At 40.2% G+C, this 23,350-nt stretch overlaps 1 protein-coding gene across 1 annotated transcript in view; it reads right to left on the reverse strand.

Moving 5' to 3' along the window:
• Positions 1-283: 283 nt before the first annotated feature.
• Positions 284-23,350, reverse strand: part of LOC124285875 (tetratricopeptide repeat protein 39B-like) — an 86,103-nt gene continuing 63,036 nt past the window's right edge. Inside the window, exons 6-19 of the mRNA XM_046722155.1 lie at positions 11,882-12,014; positions 11,059-11,158; positions 9,743-9,808; positions 9,432-9,543; positions 9,062-9,129; positions 8,266-8,268; positions 7,859-7,915; positions 7,173-7,268; positions 6,442-6,599; positions 4,307-4,424; positions 3,322-3,433; positions 2,844-2,961; positions 1,806-1,922; positions 284-1,379 (exon numbers count right to left, since the gene is read on the reverse strand). Of these exons, the coding sequence (XP_046578111.1) occupies positions 1,169-1,379; positions 1,806-1,922; positions 2,844-2,961; positions 3,322-3,433; positions 4,307-4,424; positions 6,442-6,599; positions 7,173-7,268; positions 7,859-7,915; positions 8,266-8,268; positions 9,062-9,129; positions 9,432-9,543; positions 9,743-9,808; positions 11,059-11,158; positions 11,882-12,014 (1,469 nt within the window). The 3' untranslated portion in view covers positions 284-1,168. The remainder of the gene's footprint in view (positions 1,380-1,805; positions 1,923-2,843; positions 2,962-3,321; positions 3,434-4,306; positions 4,425-6,441; positions 6,600-7,172; positions 7,269-7,858; positions 7,916-8,265; positions 8,269-9,061; positions 9,130-9,431; positions 9,544-9,742; positions 9,809-11,058; positions 11,159-11,881; positions 12,015-23,350) is intronic.

Consider the following 23,350-nt stretch of genomic DNA (forward strand, 5'->3'; position numbering starts at 1 on the left):
CGATTTCTCATGAGCTCTCAAAATCATTACACTAAATTCAAAGCAATTCAATTCAATTACAAGTGTACAAACAGTTTCCCTACACTGATAGTCTGATAAAATCAAATGAGCATCTACTGTGAACAACACACATTATTATACAGATTTTGGACATATTATATACAATAACAGCTGAATCTTGAATACATATGCATCCTGATGATATCACTAAAAACTAAAGATAACATCCATGGGGTGAGTGAGTGAGTGCCACACTCAGCAATATTCATGCAAATGGCGGAGATCTGTAAATAATTGAGTCTGGACCAGACAATCCAGTGACCAACAGCATGAGCATCGATCTACACAATTGGTATACTATGCCATGTGTCAACCAAGCCCATCTTAGCAAATCTGACCAGCCAATCCCATTTGATGCCTCTTATGACAAGCATATCCTCAATGGACTTGAGATGTGACACGATGGATTTGAACTTAATGGACCAAGTACTACCTGGCAAAAATCGTGCAAAAGAAGTGATGCAAATAGACTTAAAAGAGGATTGCATCTGATGAACCAATAAAAATCCTGACTACTGAGGATGAATGTACATCCTTGCCTTGGTCTGAAAGTTAAGGTCATGTTCAGTGAATGGTTGTCATGCTCTTGGATGGCAGGTGAAGGTGATGGGTCCTCCTTTTCACAATGGGTTGTGGCCATAAGATGAAGTCCTTGTTTCAGTTGCGCACATGCTCACTGAGTGTATTGTTTGATGGGCTCTGTTCCACAACGTTACCTAATATGTGACAGTTAGAAGTCAATGAAAAAGTAGTGTCAAAGCCATGATCACTTCATGGAATAGCGCCTAGGAAGGATGTCCTATATCCTATGGTTCCTATTTGAGGTGCTTGTTGATCATGCTATTTGGGATGTTTAAAAGACGCAAATGATGACATGACTGAGTGTCTCTGGACATACACGGAATGACTTTTGATAACATATTTTGGACAACATCTGTTTCTAACATACAAACAGGAGACATGTCCAGTTTGTTGCTGAATGGAGTCCTTGTGGTTCCTATGATTAAAGCCTGTTGGAGAAACCAGTACCTGTTGCCTGACATTTGCCTCTCAGACAGCAGAGTTTGCAGTGCAGGATATACTCCTTCTCTAACATGAACACTTCTGATCACAAGTCAGTAGAGAACCTGTCAGGTTCATCATCAGGACCATAGTCAAAGGAATTCGTCATTGATCCCATGGATGGTGACTGGGGTGCGGGTGACTGTGGCGCAGATGATGCCTCAGCATCACTGCTGTTTGCACTCTCAAGCTGCAGACGGATTGCATGGATGCGGAAGTGCAACCGTGACTCAAGGTAGTACCCTTTGTAGTTCTTTCTGGAGAAAAGAGAATGATCTAGTTAGTGAAAGTGATCGTAACAAGTATGACAATTGGTAAAGTTGGATCGGGTCTCAAAAAAGCAAACCTGTGGCTCCAGTCCTAGCACAGATACAGAGAGCACCCAACAAAAGGAATTACAGATGGTCTGTCCCAAGTGAATAAATGCTGCACACCCCTGCTGATCAATGGATAATCCATAATTCATAATCCAGGACCAAGAATGGATGCTATGGCTGTGTGTTAAAAATCATAATTGTGTCATGTGAACAGTGCTTTGAGTCACCACATCATTCATGCAAAGTTTCAGCCTCAGAAGACTTCAGTAATTTCAGAAAACAAGACATAAATGTACAGGCAGACACACTACCAATCAGTTCAAAAATAAAAATGAATATTGAGTACCAATAAACCAAACATCTTACTTTGCTTTATCCAGCATTTTCTTGACTTCATCAAGTCGGTCCTCCTGTAGGTATAAGATGGCCACCTCCACAAAAGCGTAGGGTACAAGGTAGGTGTCCAACTTGATGTGTGACTCACTGACAAAGCAAGGAAAAATATATCAATTCGCTGATCCAACAGTATATTACACATAACCTTTGTCAAGGATCTGTTGCCTTATCTGTGCGTCAGAAAATCATCTATAAGAATCACTTTATTTACAATATCAAGTGACTTGCTCTGATAAGCCTCCCTCTAGGCCAATCAGTATGTAATTTTTTAGAAGCACTCCCTAGTAAGACTGGAAAATCAGAAACATCACTTCATATATTTCTGCATATATTACAGATTCCTTTTAAAGAAAACAGGAGTGTTACAGGATATTTAATCACCTTGTCTCTGTCATAAATAAGTTTGAATTACATTGACATTTGAACTGTATCTTTGCCCAATCTATGAAAATACAATAACTTGCTTATGGCTAGAGTAAGTGCCCCTGTGCAAACTTCCGAAGCACAAGGACTCTTATTAAGATGAATACGGTACTGTGATTATTGCCTAATGAGCATGGGGTGGTAATATAAATACAGTAAATACTTTATATCTATGCCTACAGGTGTAACAGGGCAGTCTTACAGGCTATGTGATGTATGTCTCAAAAGAAGCTGACCCATGAAGATCCGGGTTAGAATTGATCTTCAGTAACCCATGCTTGTCGTAATGGCGACTAATGGGATCGGGTGGTCAGGCTCGCTGACTTGGTTGACACATGTCATCGTATCCCAATTGTGTAGACCGATGTTCATGCTGTTAATCACTGGATTGCCTGGTCCAGATTATTTACAGACTGCCGCCATATAGCTGGAACATTGCTGAGTGCGGTGTGAAACTAATCTCACTAACTCACTCACTCAAAAGAAGCTCTAAGGACAATCTGATTCCTTCCTGCCATTATAGTTTATCTGTCATCATGTTTAGTGAAGTATATATTGTTTAAGACAGAACATGGGAAAACTCACTATGAGAGGATTTCCTTGAAGCATTGTTCTGCCTGGAATGCCTGACCTCGGTGTCGCAGACACACCCCCTTCAGGAGCAGCGCCAGGGAGTAGTCGTCATGGAAATTACGGTATGTATCTGTAACACAACATGCAGGATATATTACTGTATCATAAGGTATCCGTATCATATTGAGAAAGGTGGAGTTATGACTTTTTTAAAGATTTGTGTGGTGGCTGTTTAACGCCATACCCACCTGCATATAACTGAGGTGGGTCAGAAAAACAGATAAAATCAGCTGTGATGCACTCCAATCATGGTTCAATGATATGTATTCGACCACATGACCGAGTCCTTCCATTTAGTCATGGACTATTCATGGACACTGAATCCTAACATGTTTTTCTTTAGAATCTGTCATGAATACCTCTGAAGCTGAATCATTTGTATTGAATCTTAATGCATCAGCATCATAAATCAACCATCTAACACTCTTACCCCTATTTTGAAGAATTTCGTTTATGACTTCCTCTATTTTCATCAGCATGGGTTCCAGCAGCTCCATCTTCTTGCCAATAATGGTGAATCCATTCCATACATAGATCAGTTCCTGGAAGGTTATAAATGTTGTGTTTTATATTCCTTCACTGAATCACGATTGATCCACCATTGATGCACCTCCATACCATCATGCAACATGTCTATACAATCATAATTGTCTCACAGTTCAGAGACTTGAAGCGACGTCAGGTCATACCAGAAGGCTGGACAACCTAACAACTCCTGGCCTAAATACTTAGAAAATTACTGGTAAGTCAAGAGATCTGGCAGTTTCTTATTTTGGTTGTTTTTTCCTCAATAGCGAGATGATTATCACCAAGTCTGTGAATCAAGGACAAGGGATATACCTCTGAATTTATTTGACAAGTTAGTGAGTGAGGTTGTAGCTGCTTGGGCAATATTCCAGCAACATCATGGCGACAGGCACCAGACGCTGGCTTCACACATTGTGCCCATGTGGGGAATCGAACCCAGGTCTTCTGGGTGACGAACGAACCATTTAACCACTCGTCTACCCAGCCACCCCAGTCATGAGCTCGAGAAGTGAGGCAAGAATGATGTGATTGTCAATACTCTGTATGAACAATAATATCCATGTGAGGAATGAAACTTGGGTCTTTGACACAACAAGGCTGCACGACAACCATTAAGCCCACCACATCTATCGTGTTAGTAATTTTGAAGCAACTTCATCAACTAAATAATTTGGCAAAAGTTAATGTCAAGTTGAGTAAAATAAGGTGAAATCTGGATCATTATTATTTTCCAATTAAAAAAAGATAGGGTCAGCTTACCTCTTTCCAACAAACAAAAATATAATGGCTAACCAGTAGAATATTTCCTTAAAGTGAAATCTGTAGTGTCTAGAGTTTATAATACAAATACTGGAGAAAAACACAATTTGTTTTATTTTCAAACTCACCAGAGCAGGTAATGTGAGTCGTCCATCTTGTTCAACAAATCGGTTTGCTTTAGCAACAGCAAACTTTTCAAAAGGAAGAGATTTACCAGCTATTCTCTGCTTGAGACGAGGGACTTCACTGAAATCCATACATGGAGATGTCAGAGTTAAACACTCAGGAAAAGTATTTTAACTACCATGAAAGTATCACACTAGTATTATAACTACCATGAAAGTATCACACTAGTATTATAACTACCATGAAAGTATCACACTAGTGTTTTAACTACCACAAAAGTATCACACTAACTGACTTGATAATCTGGAAATCTAATATTGATTTGCTCTTAAATCTGGGCAATTTCTCCAATGAACACTTGACTATTGACTATATTAGACTCAATTAACAATTATCAAATTTTCCTTCTGTCAGTAGTGAGTGAGTGAGTGGAAGGGTCACACTTCACTTAGTCATATTTGAGAAATATAAAGGGGATTGAACCAGGGTTTTCCATGAGACAGATTCAAGCTTTGACCATGGAGCTTTCCCATCAATTAGTAACCATGAAAAGACAACAATCAGTTAACTAGCTGGTGTGACTGTCATTCAGGCTTAATCGAACCATTTACTTAGTCTGTCTACCAAAAATTATAGAATAAATTGAAAAAGGTAATCTAACGACAGTTTACAGTGATTTGCTAGGTCTAGATGGAATCACTGTACTTTGCTCCATTTGGATTCTATATCTGGGTGCCTTTGTACAAAGTGATCTTAGCGTCATGACCATCTTAAGTCTATGTTAAAGCATGGGAGTTACGATCATCGTAGCACTAAGATCACTTTGAGCATGCGGACCCTGGGCTCCACTGGATTATATATATATATATGTGTGAGAGTGTGTGTGCAAGTATGCATGTATGTATGCATGCATGTAAAGAAAAAAATAACTTTTACAAGTAACTACTGTAACAAGAAAAACAATTAACGTCTGACATGACACCTCATTGTACAAAGCTCACAACCTTAGCCTCCAAAGCATCCTGAACTGACAGTCCAATAATATAGTAATCCAGTTCTGTCTGTAAGGGGCCAGGGTGCCGTTGTATCAGCATTCAAAATACATGCCTGCCCGACCACCCAGGACTAGTTATTTTCAACATGGACTGTCAGATTCTCAAATTCACCTGCCCGAGGGTCGGGTTAAAATTTAGACATGTACCTGTACATGAAGATATTTTATGGGCAGGTAAGTTTTGGTCAGGGCTGGCAAGTTTTACATGTAGCTAGCCCTGTGGTCTGGCTGAAATTTTTGGGAGTTTCTTACCCTGCATTGTACAAAGCGATCTTAGCACTAAGGTTACCGTAACTCAGATACCTTAATATAGACTTCAGGTAGTCTTAGCGCTAAGGTAATCGTAACTCAGATATCTTAACATAGACTTTAGGTAGTCTTAGCGTTAAGGTTATCGTAACTCCCATACCTTAACATAGACTTCAGGTAGTCTTAGCGCTAAGGTAACCATAACTCCCATACCTTAACATAGACTTCAGGTAGTCTTAGCGCTAAGGTGACCATAACTCCCATACCTTAACATAGACTTCAGGTAGTCTTAGCTAAGGTGACCGTAAATTCCCATACCTTAACATAGACTTCAGGTAGTCTTAGCTAAGGTGACCGTGAACTCCCATACCTTTACATAGACTTCAGGTAGTCTTAGCACTAAGGTGACCGTAACTCCCATACCTTAACATAGACTTCAGGTAGTCTTAGCGCTAAGGTGACGTAACTCCCATACCTTAACATAGACTTCAGGTAGTCTTAGCGCTAAGGTTACCGTAACTCCCATACCTTAACATAGACTTCAGGTAGTCTTAGCGCTAAGGTAACCGTAACTCCCATACCTTAACATAGACTTCAGGTAGTCTTAGCTATGGTGACCGTAACTCCCATACCTTAACATAGACTTCAGGTAGTCTTAGCGCTAAGGTGACCGTAACTCAGATACCTTAACATAGACTTCAGGTAGTCTTAGCACTAAGGTAACCGTAACTCAGATACCTTAACATAGACTTCAGGTAGTCTTAGGGCTAAGGTTGTTTTGTACAACAACACCCAGATTACCAAGTCCTTATTATACACTGCTGTTATTCTGACCTGAAGAGGAATGAGATGTGTGCATGTGTCTCCTCCGTCTGGTCGTCACACATCATGAGGAAGGACGCTTTCTGATATGTGTAGGTTGCCTTGCTCCACCGACTCTCACGACACAACCGCTCTGCGTACTTCATAGCAATCAGCCAGTCCCCTTGAAGCTGGAGACAAAAGGGTTTGTAGAGACAAATGGCATAAGGACATCTCTAGGACTATCAACTTTTGTTAGGACATTCTCCACTACATGGGAGGCTGAAGTGACAATCAGTTGATGTCTTCAGAACTGAGTTGATCCAGAACCCTACATACAATAACAATGTTAAGTTTGATATACAAACTCATTTACTGCATCTTAATACAGTCACTAATTGTTATGTCAACACAGGGGTTTATACAGAAGTCTGAAGAAGGCAAATTAGAGGAAAAAATTAAATCTTGTACAAAATTTGAATTTAAACGAAGTTGTTATTTGTTAAAATTCAAAAGTATTTAAACATTGTATTTTGAGACTGTATTCAATGTAAGAGTATCGATCTAAGAATAAGACCTCTTTCTATTATGAGGTTAAAAATGAAGTTACCTAAAGGACAAAACATTTTGGATTTATGACATGGATTGGATGATAATTTCCACCAGCCTTACCATGGCTTTCAGCTATCTTGTATAAAAAATGATCTTCCTTCACAAAGTCTCTATGTGAAAACCAATTATACAGCTATAAGAAATGTATATACAAACCAGTGACACCACATGAGCTCCCAGAAACATAGGTGATGAAACTGCCTCCACTCAGACTGGGACGCAATGGACTCCTCAAACTTGTACACAGCCTGCAACACAGACATTACTTTACAAACCACTTGCACGCATACACGATGGTGCTATGGTTATTGGAAATCTGTGTTAAACTATACATGCTTGGGTCTCAGCTCTAAGTACTTTTGTGCAATATGAATGTTAGTAAACAGTTTTCTGTAAAATCAGAACCAGAAGACACTGAAGCTCACCCAAAGATTTGGGGAAATATTTACATTAGATCATAGATGTACTTATAACAGGGTAAATAAAGATATACAATGTTGGGCCTCCTTTACAGCAAGGATTCTAGCATTCAAAGCCTTGGAGAAGTGCCCATGGCAGGAAACTGGGAATGAGTTGTTCACTTGTGCAAAACTGGAATTTCTTAAAGTCATTAGTTTCTTAATTTCTGATGTATATTTTCATTGCATTCAATGAAAAAGATGAAAAAACTCATTTTCTTTATTGGTCCTGGTATATGAGTTATCTCAACTCACACATTAGCCACACTCCACACTGCATTATAACAAATTTGGGAACTATGTCATTTCTGTTTCAGACTTGCTACAGACAAGGTGTGGAATGTGCAGCATCAGAAAAATCCATGAAGACATCTACTTACTTCATCTATATTTCCTTGGACTTCTTCCACACGACCAGCAAAAAAACAGAAATAGAGCTCCCTGGAACACAATACACACTGTTGAACTCACATAAAGATGGACATCTTATTACCTTGAAATAGCCGCGGAGACACTATGTGTGACAAACTTTGCTGTGTATGGCCACGATGAGGTTTGTTTGTTTGATTGTTGTTTAAAGTCACATTCAGAAATGTTCCAGCTAAATGACTACGGTGTGTACGAGTGATGAGTGAGTTTAGTTTTACGCCACTTTTAGCAATATTGTAGCAATATGTTGGTGGGGGGACACCAGAAATGGGCTTCACACATTGTACCCAGGTGGGGAATCGAACCCAGGTCTTTGGTGTGACGAGCAAACACTTTAACCACTAGGCTACCCCACAACCCCCTGCGGTCTGTAAATGTAGTGATTGACATCATTGGGATACCAATTACATGTATGAAACAAGTCAGTGAGCCTGACCAACGGAAACCACCTTCACTGGTTGGACACAACGAGGGACATGAAATTCAGTTTAACATCATGTTCAAAACCATTTCACTTTCAGCTGCTTGTACTAATCAAGACTGGATTTAGAGAGCCAGACCACTGAGATACAGTTTAACATGGATACCCAATCAGAAACAACATTCTGACGTTGAGCTGACCAGACCTCACTGTATACCATTAATGATTGTATGATCCCCAGGGAGTTGAGATTGAAAAATATGATGTGCCATTGATATTGACATCCAGTGATTGACATCCAAAGTGCAATTGAGCAGCTGAGCTGGATATTGGGGCTATACAAATATTAGTATGTATGCATGTATGAATGTATTCATGTCAAGCATTACTCAGTAACAAGAAGTACCACTGTTTAACATCTTTCGGTATGACAAGGACAGTGATCAAACACTACGCTTCCAAACTCCTGGCAAATGCTCTGTCCACTAAAACATATATAAATGGTCCACCACACAGTATATTTTATAATGTCAAGTGCTTTAAGGTGACCTATCCTAGAATCACTAACAGGCACACTCATGCAAGCCCTGAGAACATCATTATTCATGCCATGTAAATATATAATAATAATAATAAATGGATATTTCTTATGCGCCATAGTCCATCCAGAGCATGCTCAAAGCGCTACATATAAAAAGAGTCATAAATCATAAAAATAAAGACCAGATCTCACCTTAGGAAAGTTTCTAAGACAAGGTTTGAGTAACTCAGATGCATAGTCTATATCACCATCAGCTAAACCTGTGAAAAATACAATTCATCATAAATCCACCCACTCAATATGAAAATTACAAATATTTGTTTGGGGGCTAATGATTTTATTTAGTTTTATATGCCTGATCATTCAATCTCTGATCCGTTAGAAAAAATAGAAACATGATAAACATGATAAATCTACCAATTGTATTCAATAATCATATACATGATCATTACCAACATATACCACAGAAAAATATCTGCCAAAATATTATAATGGGAACTAATTTAACTACAGCCGACCAATTCGTGAACTATTTTCCTGAAGACTGGCATTAGCAACTCACCTAGAACAAATGTTACTACAGTATGGTATGCTATCAACATGATGGAGCATAGAGGTCCTCGTAAACTGGTTGTCACTTCACTGCCTTTGTGGAGCTCGGCTAAGCCTAGTTTCTACAATTGGATACAAACATACCATACAAATTTTCTGAGATATTATACAATGGGAAAAAAATACTTATTAAAATGGACATTCCAATATTGTATTCCAATAAACAATTATTTTGATGAATACCACTGGCATATCATTTCTATATATGCAGAATCTCACAATCAATAATTTTTCACACGAAAAAGTTGTGTCCATACATACCTTATTTCCTGAAAATCCCACAAACTCCAAGAGTTTCATGATCTTGCTTGGCAGCAAAGATATCATCTGAAATGTGACAAAATATTTGTAACGACCAACATCATCTATTCAAGACAATGTTCATGTACACAAACATCACCCTTTGAAACAAGGATACTGTTTCTCTACATGGTTGACTACAAAACCATGAAACAACTTGTTAAACACTTTAGTAAGGGGCAGAGTTGTGATATTACTTTGATCCTTACTGGCATTGTTTTAAAACAAATGATTCAGAGAAAATGTTTTAGGACCAACTGTTTCCCCATTAAGTATCATCCTAGGAATGTATACAAGATATTATTCATAGCTGTTTTGAGGATGAAATTTTGTAGAAGTACTGGGAATACCAAAATGATGGAGTCTGTCAAAACTAGAGTCAAACTATCAACTACCAACACTTATCAACTTAAAGCTTGTCTGTTTTTCATTTACTACAGCTGAAGGAGTCGTCGGCACGAGTATTACAGGTATGTACCCAGGTACGTTTTCTGTGTCTTGAACTGTACCCCAGACTCGATCAGAATACACAATCATATTGTGGCATTTTCTTGATCAGAACTGTCATATTTTTGTATGAGATGCATTTGATTGCATCATAAAAGAAACAAGCATACACAGTGATAAATATCTTGTGATGAACGATACCATCCACAATCACTTATTTGATTGGCATTCGAGAAGTTGATAGATTCTAATGTCATTGTCAAGCAAGTGGTACTTCTCATGTACCACTTGCTTGAAAACAACATTAGAATCTATGTTGAATCTAAAAGTTGTATATCCATAAACCTGTCCTCATTCTTCATACACAATCAGTTGAACGAGAACAACTACCGTACTGGGGTTGAGAAATATATGAACTCATCCATCATTTTGGGTACCGGGTATGTTTCAGCATTTTGACTTGTTCAGGGTACATTATAATATACCTGGAGTACATATCTGTAGTACCTGTGCTGACAACCCCTTCAGCTTTCCTACAGCAAATATTTTTGGAAGTTACATTGAAGTCTGGGCCAACAGTTTCCATAACTAAAGTTACCCAGTAACAGTTACAAAGCACTTAACAGCTTATGAAATGAAAAGAACATGGAAGCAATTAAAATGAAATCTGAACATAAGCAAACTCCAGAGAGCAATTCCACAAACATTATTTATATCCTAAAAAGAAGTTTTGACACTTCATATTATTCCTAAGCTTCCTACAGTGAACAAGTAACAGCCTTGACCATTTATGGTTTACTAACATCGACATATCTCTACGGTCAGCTCACCAGATTGAATGCCCCCACTCCCATCTTGACCCCACTCTCGAAGTGGATCTTGTGTTCTCCTCCGTCCCACTTCCTCTTGATCAGCATCTTGTTACACTCCCTGCAACAGAAGTTGAACGATAGTGTTAAGGTACTGAAGCTCACCTTGCATATCTTTGTTAGAATACAATCAGAGTCATTTTCAAGCATAATATCATAAAGGAAAGTATTCTTTTAAGCAAAATCATAATAGACTTTGTATAAAATGCCTGGAAGTGTAGGATTTTAAAACCATGTTATCCTCACTGACATGCGATCATTATGCAGCCTTTCCATTTATCTACCAGGTTTCACAATATCATATGAGCGAGCTGGGTGTCTAACATTAAAATGAAGCAACCAAGGCAAAAGAACACATTCACATTAATATATATCAGGTCACGTACTTTCCAGACCTGTGAAGATCTGGGTTAGAATTTGTCTTCAGAAACACATGCATGTTGTAAGAGGCGACTAACGGGATCGGGTGGTCAGACTCGCTGACTTGGTTGACAAATGTCATCGTATCCCAATTCTTTAGATCAATGCTCATGTTTAGCCCTGACTCAGTTATTAACAGACCGCTGCCATATAGCTGGGATATTTCAGAGATCGATGTTAAACAACCAACGAACCACTATGATCAAGATATAGTAATAATAAATCCATTCCTTAAACATGAACAGATTACTTCACAACTGAGGACAATTAGGACCTCTGGTCACAGAAGAGACAAAATAAAGAACTGTCTTTTCTAATCAAGTTTCAGAGTTTCTTGGCTGTGAAGGCAAGTTAATCAACCTACTTGTATATTTTGTAGCACTCTCTTATTTTCAATCCTCCCTTGACAAAGCTGATTAGGTTCTCATCTTGTATGAAGGTCAGTAGGGCTCGAATCAATAGACATTCTGCATAGCACAACTCTGCATGCATCTCATCTGCAAATACAAGTAAAGACATTATGCTATTATTTAGTAAGCGCTGGGATCTATCTTTTGTGTGAGTGAATGAGTTTGGTTGAACACCACGTTAGACAGTAATTGAGTTACAACAGGTCAGCTAATTGCGAGAGGAAAGTCCAAAGCCTTCAGGTTCAAAGAACAAAATAAGGTCCATGGGAAAGAGTGGAAACGGTACAATACAGGACAGTACCATGGGCGGATCCAGGAATTTTGAAAGGGGAGGTTCAGGGGGTTAAAACCCCCTTTGGCTCTGCCAACGCCAAACAATTTTTTTCAATGTGGTCTTAAGTCACTTTCAAAGGGGGTGGTGGTGGTAGGGGGAGATCCGCCACTGAGTACAACTGCAAAGATATAAAGTAAAGTAATTTTACAAAGTAATAAGTCTGATAGAGCAAATGTTTATGAATCTTCATTATTCACCTCCTTACAAGAACCAATAATTAAGAAAACCTTCCTGGAAAGAAGTCAACATTCCAGTGATGAATGGTACCCTACGGTTAAAGTGTTTGCACATGATTGAAAACCAGGTTTTGATTCCCCAAATGGGAACATGTGTGAAGCCTATTTCTGGTGTCTCTGGCCATGAAACTGCAGGAATATTGCTAAAAACAGCACAGAACCATATCAATCACTCCATTTCGTCAAGTAGAAAAGCAGCATTTCCAAATCAATACCAAAGCAAGGGTGACATTTATCTCAGCATCTCCTTGAGCATGATATAAAAAATTAAATGTCAAATAAAAATCAGATAACTCATTTGGATACAAATCAAAGGTGATGGTGTTACATTACAATAGGATAATGACAGGCCCTGATCCTTCATCTGCACACACACACATTTCCCCCTGAGCCACAGATTCTGTTTATTGCAATCGAAGTACATAAAACTGCTTAATTATTCCTCCAACAATATTTCTTGTTGTCTAGAAATTCCTTCCAGTCTCTCAAATTCAGATTCCCACCCCCACATCTCAGCACAATCAATATTACCAGGCATTTTAATTCCGAAGAAGACCATTCTGCAACTTCATCAATGAGGTATAGCTGCATCAGCACAGCTCTGGGTGATGTTATACCCCAAACTCCCACACATAAAGAATCATGGTAATCATTTGTATCAATGTTAGCTCAGGAGCTGTCTGGTCATTGTCACAGGGGGAAACAAATGTTTGGTTAAGCTATGGAACTGTGGGTTCAGGAGACAGCAGACGTCTATATGGTTTCTGAGGTTCCGGTCTTTTAGTAGAACGGTCTGAACATGATGAACTTCCCTCGTGACTGTCCCTTGTGTTTTCAAATTTCCCATAACAGTATAACAACGTATGGTATGATTGATAATTTACAGTATTAATAATCATTAGGGTTCATAGACAATGTCACATCAGTAAAGCGTAGCATGTTGTCATTGATATAGAGCTAGTTCCTACTGCAGAATGAAAAAGAGAGTCGGCGGGGTAGCCTGGCCTGGGTGAGTGAGTTTAGTTTTACGCAGCTTTTAGCAATATCACGGCGGGAGATACCAGAAATGGGCTTCACACATTGTACCCATGTGGGGAATCGAACCCGGGTCTGTGGTGTGACTAGCGAATGCTTTAACCACTAGGCTACTCCACTGCCCCAGAGATTTGGTGGGGTAGCCTAGCCTGAGTGAGTGAGTTTAGTTTTATGCCGCTTTTAGCAAGATTCCAACAACATCACGGTGGGCCTTGCCTGAAGTATTTGCTTCATTATGAAGAATGTTAGTGAACTAGGACATAAACTTGCTGTGTTTCCAGTCCTGCATGTTTGTACTGTATTGAATTTGAAATTTTCAAAAGTAAAATTTAACATGGTTAATGTTTACAGGTACAGTCATGTCTGTTTTACCATGACTAAAAACATATTTGATGTCAGCAAGGCCATTGAGAGACCTTGGGTTGAGTTCAGTGTTTTAAATGATTGACGATCTGAAGTAAGGCATAACACAGATCGTATGCTTGTTTAACATTGTTTTCACATCACTTCGCTTTCCCTACCAGAATGAAGCAAGCCCAGAAAGGTTTTGTTCTACATGACAATCATTACAAGCCTGAATGACTGTCAGTGTTACGCTTGGCCTTTCCATGACAATACTCAAAGAACCTTCACTAATCCATCTTATGTCTAAATTCTGATTTGATTTTCAGTGGCTCTTGAGGCATTAATTCCTGCTCTTTCAGTTTGAGTAATGTGCCTAATGAAAGAGCGTTCATGTAAGGGTTAAAGATATCAGATGTAAAGGTTATTCCCATGGCTCATTGTGATTTATCCAATCCATGGCTATTCAGGGCTATCATCTCTATGTTCTATACTGTATGAAGTCATCATCAAACAAACCTGGGGACTTCATCCAGTTTCATGAAGTTAGGCAGAGATTTCTTTGTCCACTCAACCACTAAATGTTTGTTTGTTAGTTGTTTAAACTATAGTCATCAATATACCAGCTACATGGCGGTCTGTAAATAATCAAGTCTGGACTGGACAATCCAGTGATTGACATCACAAGCATCAATCTACACAATTGGAGTACAATGTCATGAATCAATCAAGTCAGCAAGCCTGTGAGGGAGGTGTCGGTCTGAATCGAGATATCTGGCGAAGGGATGTCCAAGGGGATCCCCCTGGATAAATTCCCTGCCATTGTCCACCACCGCAAATGAGGAATCAGCCACCCCGGAGTGTGGAGAATCAACTCGTAACTCTGGGAGTGAACCCACATTCGAGCCAAAGCTTGCTGAATGGGTCGCATCCTCAACCGCCCTCGCCAAACAATGTTCACCGTTGCCACCATGTTGCCTAGCAACTGGAGCCAAGTCCGAGCTGAGGCCCTGGGGGACTCGAGAAATTGTAACACAACTCTCTGGACTTTGGTGATGCGGTCCAGAGACAGGGAGACTACACCTCGAGCTGTCTGGAATCTCGCTCCCAAGAGAACCAGATCCTGGTGGGAACCAGTTCTGACTTCTTGAGATTGATAATCCAGCCCAACTTGGTGAGTATACTCATCACGGAAAGTGTCGCAACTCCACTCAAGTGAGTGGCAATCGCATGAAGGAGCCAATCGTCTAGGTACGGGTGACAACACCTGCCCTGTGACCTGGCTACCTGCGCTGGAATTAGCATGAGTTTGGTGAACACCCTTGGTGCCGTGGAGATGCCGAAGGGGAGAACACGAAACTGATAGCAACTCCACCAAGTGAGTGGGCATCGCGATGCCGAAGGCCCAATGTGATGACAACACCTGCCCTGTGACCTTGCTACCTGCGCTGGAATTAGCATGAGTTTGGTGAACACCCTTGGTGCCGTGGAGATGCCGAAGGGGAGAACACGAAACTGATAGCACCTCCCGTTGAAGGAAAACCTTAGGTACTTCCTGAAATCGGGGTGCATTGGGGGAGTGAGTGAGTTAATATTTAACGCCACATTGGCAGAGCCATATCGCGGACGGTCTTTGGAGGTATCGTCTTTGAGGTCGATTGACGTGAGCCAATCTCCCCCTTTTCGACAGATGAGATCACTGAATGCAGTGTCTCCATCTTGAAGGACGGTACTTCTATCATGTCGTTCAGACCTTTGAGATTTAAAATAGGACTGAACCCTCCATCCTCTTTGGTGACAAGGAAATAGGTCGAGTAATAACCCGCCTCTTCCTGTCCCACTGGAACCACCTCCATGGCTGCCTTGTCCAGTAATGACTGGATCTCGGCACGGAGCTCCTCTGCCTTCTCCGGGGCGGCCGGCACTGGAGTGCAACGGATCCCAGATGGGAGGTTGGTCTCGCTTCCACTGTGGCATGTGGCCTTCCCAGAGTGTGGACAGGACCCAGGGATTGGAGGCGACCTTTTCCCATTCCGACAGGAATAGAGTAAGTCGACCACCCACAGGGATATTTGGCATGAGGCAATGGATACCCGAAGTTTGCAGTACTCCGAAGGCTTGATCTGGTACCAACAAGAGCTCCGGAGGAATTATTGCTGGGAAGCCAGGGCTGACTTCCCCTTCCTCTGAAAAGGCTGGTGGGGCGCCACAGCCTTGCCCTCTGCCCTTGCCCTTCCGCGACTGTAATGGCTGAGCCCATTTAACAGGTTCTTTCGCTGAGGCAGAAGGATAAGCAGAGGTCAGTGCCGGGGGCCGAGCGAGATGAGTGAGGCTGCTCTAACAAGGGCTTAGAGTCCTTGAAGGGTTGACACAGCCTCCGCGGCCTCCCGGACTACTGTAGCTGCCCCGGGAACAGGGTTGAACCCATCCGGAATATCAACACCAGTAGTGCCTGTTGCGTGGCGGGAGAATACTGCGCAACAGAGAGCCAAAGACGACGGAGGCCCATAACCGCCAACATCATTTGGCAAGCCGCCGACCTAATAGAGTCGTGCGCCAGATATGACTGGACCTCCGTCAATTGTTTAGCCAAGGTGGAGGGAGACTCATCTTCCTCGACCCCACCCACATCCACTAATTGCCTCTGCAATACCGAGATATAGGCAGAATGGATGGTAACTTTGAGGGACTGGAGGAGCAATACAGCGGACTTGAGTGCCGTGGCGTGTCGGGCAAGTCGAACCTGGACGTGGTACCACTGAGGAGTGGGTTAATAACTTTAGCTAGGACTGAAGGCAAAATGCCTAGATGTGAGTCTGCCACCTAAGTAGGAGTGAATGCCTCCCTGGGGAGGTGAAACGCCGTTGGGTCGGGGGCGCCAGAACTGACGACCACCTGAGGCAGAATGGAGGCAATGCGCTCCCACACCTGTCTCAGGGACGCACCGAGCGATACTGATGGTGTACCCGACCCTCCCCGACCCTCCTCCTCCATAGCCTCCTCAGACCTATCCTCCTGGAGTGAAGTCTCTGTGTCTAGAGATAGCTCCGAGGGTTCATCCGAGGGGTCTAGGGAGAGTGACTGAGGCTTGAGCAGAGCCGAGGTGCCCGGTACAACCGACCCAAGACTCGACACTGAGTCACGGTGGCGAGACGAGGAAGAGCCCGATGTGGGATTCCCCAATGGCAAACCAAATGGCGCAGACACCGAATGTCCCGGCAAAGCGGTGGGTCCAAATGCGAGGGTGTAGCAGAAACTACTGGGACACTACCTGTAGCACCAGCACAGTACCTACCGACCCAGACCCAGACAGCAGCGGACTGGTGGCACAGCAGCAGAGGGAGGCAATGCAACGGAGACGATGCTCGGTGCAGATGCACTCCCGACAGTAATCCCCACACCTGTGGCTCCTTTCACGAAGCAACCTTTACTAAGATTAACCTTAACTCCCATTCTTTAACATTGCACTAAGGTTACCTTAGTGACTTAGGATCACCTTAGTGCTTTGTGAAAGGAGGTCCAGAGCCTAAGCTAAGGTTGGGGACACTGCCCGCCACAGAAACAGGACACCCCCAGTACCTGGACAGACGCCAATCTCCTGACGGAGACTGGACATCGCGTCAGATATGAGCGAGTGAACAGACACCATTTGCTGCTGTAAAAGATCGGAGATTAGTTCAAATGTTAATGGATTTGAAACAGGGACATTTGGAGGGGAAGGTGCCTGTGGAGTGGAATGGCTGGTGAAGGGACCGAAGATCCCACACCCTTCACCCGTTTAGGCGCTCTATCCCCTGATACAGACGCAGAACGAGAGGAACTCTTCTTTTTCTTAGGATTTTTGTCCTTTTCCTTAGAGGGAGGCTCCTGCGCCCAAATGTCCCCACCCTCGCCCTGCCTGAAGCAAAGACGTGTAGAACATCATGTCCGCATGTCGCGGCTTGAAGGAACGAGGGGAAAATGCCTGACACATGGTACAACCCTGGTCATCATGGGCTTCCTCCGCCAAGCAACGCAAACATACAAGGTGGCGATCCTGAGGCAATAATGTAGCCCTACAGATAACACACCCCTTGGACTGCAAAAAACAGAACCGTGCTATGACTAATAGCAAGGACTGTTTAACATAGTGGAATATGCACACAATAATACAGCAAAATATAACGCACGGGCGATATTTAACTTCTACAGCAAAGCTATTAAAATACTAGCATAAAGCAACAATAGTGAAGCCTTATTGTGCACATAACTAACAAACAGCAACATTTGTGAGTGATACGAAACGAACACGCTACAAAATCACTCAACCATAACTTACAAAAAAAAACACGCTGAAAAAGAGGAATTTAGGCAAGCATAACCTACGTAATGAAATATGAAAACCTTACAACCTGACTTCAACGCCTTACAAAGCCACCAGAAGGGATAAAGAAGAGACCACGCGGTCTGCCATCTTGCCTGCCACATGGCTGGAAACAGCAAACACGCCGGCAAAGTTACAACAAATCATGAATGAAAAAAGTCATACGAAGATTCCAGCTAGCGCCCATGCGAAAAAGAAGGAACTATACATACAGAATTCGACTCTTTCTCACTCATTTCTCTTTAGTAGATAGGCGAAGACGTGTCTTCTACTGGACCATGCACAACCGTTCTTGACAACGACAGCATGAAAAGTGAGGTATGAGGTAAGCAGCCAGAGTTACCTGCTCTTGGCTGTAGGCGCCCTGTGAGGGGCCCTGTAGGGGTGGTCTCACTAAACAAAACAAGTTTTTTGTTTGGTAAAATATTTTATTGAAATATTGTTACAACTGTCGTAGGTATTTTAAAATGGACATTTTAATGCTTATATGTACCCCAAGGAGGACTTCTTCTGAAAAGAATAATTTGCATTTTTCTTTCTTATCTTGAAAAAATAATAATGGATCCGTAAAACAAGAAATAAAATTGGTCTGGCCTTACCTCCTTTATACAAAGCAATCTTGGCTATTTGACAATTTGAAGTTTATGTCAGGATAGTCATGGTCAGATCATATTGTGGATAACGATATAGAATACGTTTTCGGTCAATATTAACTGCTATTTAATGTCCTGCAAGTTATTACATTTATTGATATTTCTATCTCTGAAATATTGCAAAACCAATCTCATGCAGCTTTCGGATCCAACTTCAAATAATATCTCTAATCAAAAGTGAAATTCCAGCATGATTAGAAACTCAATGTCATCAGCAGGCATATTCTTCTTCAGCACATCTCAATAGTATGGCTTTAAGAAAATTTTGTGATTCCATTTAATGAAGAGTGATGGAAATGGAAGTTATTAATCATAACTGGAATTAAAGTTGTTTTTTTTGCATTGCTGCTGAAGCTTTGATCATGGAGGATCAGAACAAAGGACAGATCTCATGGAGGATATCATAACATAAAGAACGATCGAAAAAGGACTGAAAAGGCTATTTATTTACACTTCATCTGTGAAAGATTAACATATCTGATGTACGAGAAACTAACCACTAAACCCTGTTAAAAGGCTGTTCATGTTTCTCAGCTTTGATAGATAAACAGCACTGAAATAAACACACGTTTTCTAAGGAGTTCTATGTATTTTGCACAGAGGCTGGTCACTGCAACGAATACCAGGAGATTTTGTGCTTATCCTTTCTCTTACCTATCTTGACTTGGTAAACCAACATAATGGGGATGGAGTCACTGAACCAAACAAGTGCCTAGTAAATTATATTAAAGTGCAGTAATCTCAGCTACTAAGGAATCTGTATATTACATAGCAGAGTGTAGGATAAACATATATGAAGCTCATAGTCTTGCAAAATAATTTTGGTTTACTGTCTTATTAAACCAATAAAAAATATCAGAAATATCAAAAATACCTAAGATTTCTTCCTTTTCTGAAAATGAATAAATATTTTTGTCTCCTTTCTTTTATTTTTATACCCACTTTAGCATTAAATGTATACCTGGTGGGAATCGGACCCATGACTTCAACTGGATGTGACAACGCTATATCCCCCTGGATGCCACAGGGACATATATGTCCTTCCCCTTCAACCCTCAATTTCAAGTCCAATAAAAATCAAAATATCCCACTCACACAAATACACTTCACAGTTTCGAATTCTGCGGGAAATTTCCTGTTTCTTGATACCATCCACTATTATTTTAGACAAAGCTCAAGTGCTGAAAATGACCTTTCAAAATAGGCTTCATCGAAAATGGCTGACATTTTGACACACAGTGAAATAAATCGCGATTCACAGGCGTTATTTGCTGTATGTTTTGAAATGTGAAAATCGGTTAATTACTGGGAGTATTGAATTTAAAAATAACATATTAATGAACACTGATATCACTTTTACATGAAATCGCTAATGATAATTCTGAAGCGTTGCCGATGAATCTAGAATCGGTTGGGATGTTTTCGAAAATACACTTACCACTAACGCCAGAGGAGCTTTCCGCCATATTGGATAGTGTTTACAAAATCAACGCGTTCGAAGAAGGCCGTATTGAGGCGCCTATTACATCACGTATATTTCATATTTAGCTTGAAAAAATGCATCAATGAATTCCCCATACATTTTAGAATCAAACTGCAAGTGGTCTTTGTCACCAATGCCAACTGTCTAGATAAAATGAGACGAAACATATTAGGGTGTGAAAGCGAAGCTGTGCTCGAAAGACAAGCTGGTTCGAAATGTAAACAAAGACAAAACCTATTTTACACTGTGTAGCATTTTCTGAAATTTTCCAACATTCATCCGTTTCTATTCATTGCTTGCAATGGCTCAATACCTTTGGAATATGCATGGAAAGAGTATCGTGAGCAAGAAATAGGAAATTATAAATAGATACAATGCAATGATTTGATAATTCATAAAAATTGTCAAAGTTTCCGTGCAGCGTGGCGCCATGACTGACGCAAAATCGCATAGAGCGACAACGGTAATTATCTGGATTTCTGGCTTTTCTCTTACTTATAGTGAAAACGATAAAAACATATAACAATACACAGATAGTCAGAATCATTCTGATTACTTACATGTCATATTTATGGACAAAGCGATCCCTGAATCAATATAAGGGACCTTGCAAAATCCTGTGTACCCTTGTCAGCAAAGCCACGCCATTTTGTAAGAAATCGGTCAGCGGTAGTGATGTCATATGTCAACATTGTTGTACATATTAGGCAATTTCTTTGGTGAAGGTCGGTTGAACAAGAGTAAACACAATGCGCTCAATCCTTTCGATTACACTGTCAGTATTATGGTGTATTTTTCGCAGCGTATAGTTCAGATACTTTTTCATGAAACTGACTTCAGTATCCACATTTAGCCTTGTTCAATATCATATCATGCCACAAGATAGGGTTTACGGTGTTTTATTCTTTGAAAGTTTTTGATTGTTTGCATCATATTTACATAAGAAATTGACATATTTAGTGCAATACACCATATTCTAAACCTTTACACAAGTGTTAGACGATCAAAGCGTAGCCATAGTTGCAACTACTTTAGTTCCTATTCAATTTATTTGGACTAATATTGCAATTTTCATATGAACTGGTTAATGAGCGGTGATTTAATTCAACCTTATATGTAAAACTGATAATATTAATAAAAATAATTTATATATGGTATGAAATGTATATGCACACATATTTAAAGGAATTGTCTTGTTCATTGCATAAATTTGTGTCGATTTTATAGACAAAAGAATAATGCATATTGATTGGCCAGGTGCGCGTTTTGTTGGAAACGTTTTATGATTCTCTATCATTGTTTTCGATAATATAATCAATTCATATTCGATTAAATAATATTGCGATGACAGGATATCAAACTCTAACTACATTTATAGGAAAAATTGTTGAATATATATATACCATCTCATATACCATCTGTGTTAATTCGACAAATCTTACTTCCATATTCTAATATATAGTTCCATATATAAAAGCTATCTTTTGCATCTTTCATTGCATAATTATGAAGAGAAATAGCTACATAATCATAAACAAACAAACTTCTTATCCCAAACAAAATATTCGGTGTTGAGAAATATTATTTTTATTTATGTTAAGTTGAAACCAAACAGGTGCTTGCGTGTTGTTCACAATAAGATACACTGTCAAACCGTCTAATTGATGATATATTCAGGACACTATTTAAATGGAAAAATCAGTCATTTTATGTTTTGTTTATAGAGTGTTAAATTCTGACGTAGAAGCCGGAGACCTTTTATACAATTAATGGAAATTAAGTTAGAGATATATACTAATCAGCATACCAATGTCGTCCTTTTCGACGTCGCGAAAATGCATAAAACAAGCAATGACGCCAACTAAAATGTTGTGATATTTTCAGCAATTTCCTTACATTTGAAGATATGGCTAGTATTTTGGTAATAACAATGCAAATTAGTCAAATTACATCTACACAAACAGGAGAATATGGGAATCTAAGAACTAACTTATATATATCGGATAGGGCCATCCAAATCGCTATTACGTGCTTTCACATGTAAGACGTTGACATTTTTTCTTGTAAATTGTGAAACTACCAAACTGCATCCGATCACATTGGGGAACTTTGAACTGTAATAGTTTGGTTCACCATAAACATAAAATAACGAAAATATAGCGTCCGTATCCACAACAAATGCTCTCCAATTGACCTGAGTTACATTGACCTAGTGTTCTGAATAACGGAGTTATGCCCCTTATCATTATATCGTGTATGACCTCTCTGTCGCCGTTTGACGCCATAGAAGAAAATCCATTTTGACACTTATTGTGAGTCATTTTTAATGTTGAGCGTATAGCGTTATGCACAAGCAAATAAACCCAATTCATATGCACTTATGTCGTTCAGATATCAGGCTGTATTTTCTTCGCTCACACTTTCCGTAAAGATGCCACATTAATAAATTAAGTAGCACAGTGCTTTTTATCGGTGCGCGATAAAAAGCGGATAAATTTACTGTTTTTTAACGCATAACAAACATTTGGACAACATTTAGCATCGTCTATTTCTCAAACTGCCAAGGTAGTTGCACAAGCAAATAAACCCAATTCATATGCACTTATGTCGTTCAGATATCAGGCTGTATTTTCTTCGCTCACACTTTCCGTAAAGATGCCACATTAATAAATTCGTAGCACAGTGCTTTTATCGGTGCGCGATAAAAAGCGGATAAATTTACTGTTTTTTAACGCATAACAAACATTTGGACAACATTTAGCATCGTCTATTTCTCAAACTGCCAAGGTAGTTGCACTTATATTTATACCAACGGATAGGAAATTTAATATTCTACATTTCTGTGTAATTTTATAGCCGTACGTAGATCCAGGACCACGCGAGCGCAATTCTCGCACAACGTTCACTTTTCAAACCGTATGAAAATGTGCGCCTGAAAAAAAACTCGGCAGCCAGGGGGTTATCTACTCGGACAGTT

This window comes from Haliotis rubra, unplaced genomic scaffold, assembly GCF_003918875.1.
Source record: "Haliotis rubra isolate DU_JTF1 unplaced genomic scaffold, ASM391887v1 Scf37, whole genome shotgun sequence".
NCBI classification, from domain to species: domain Eukaryota; kingdom Metazoa; phylum Mollusca; class Gastropoda; order Lepetellida; family Haliotidae; genus Haliotis; species Haliotis rubra.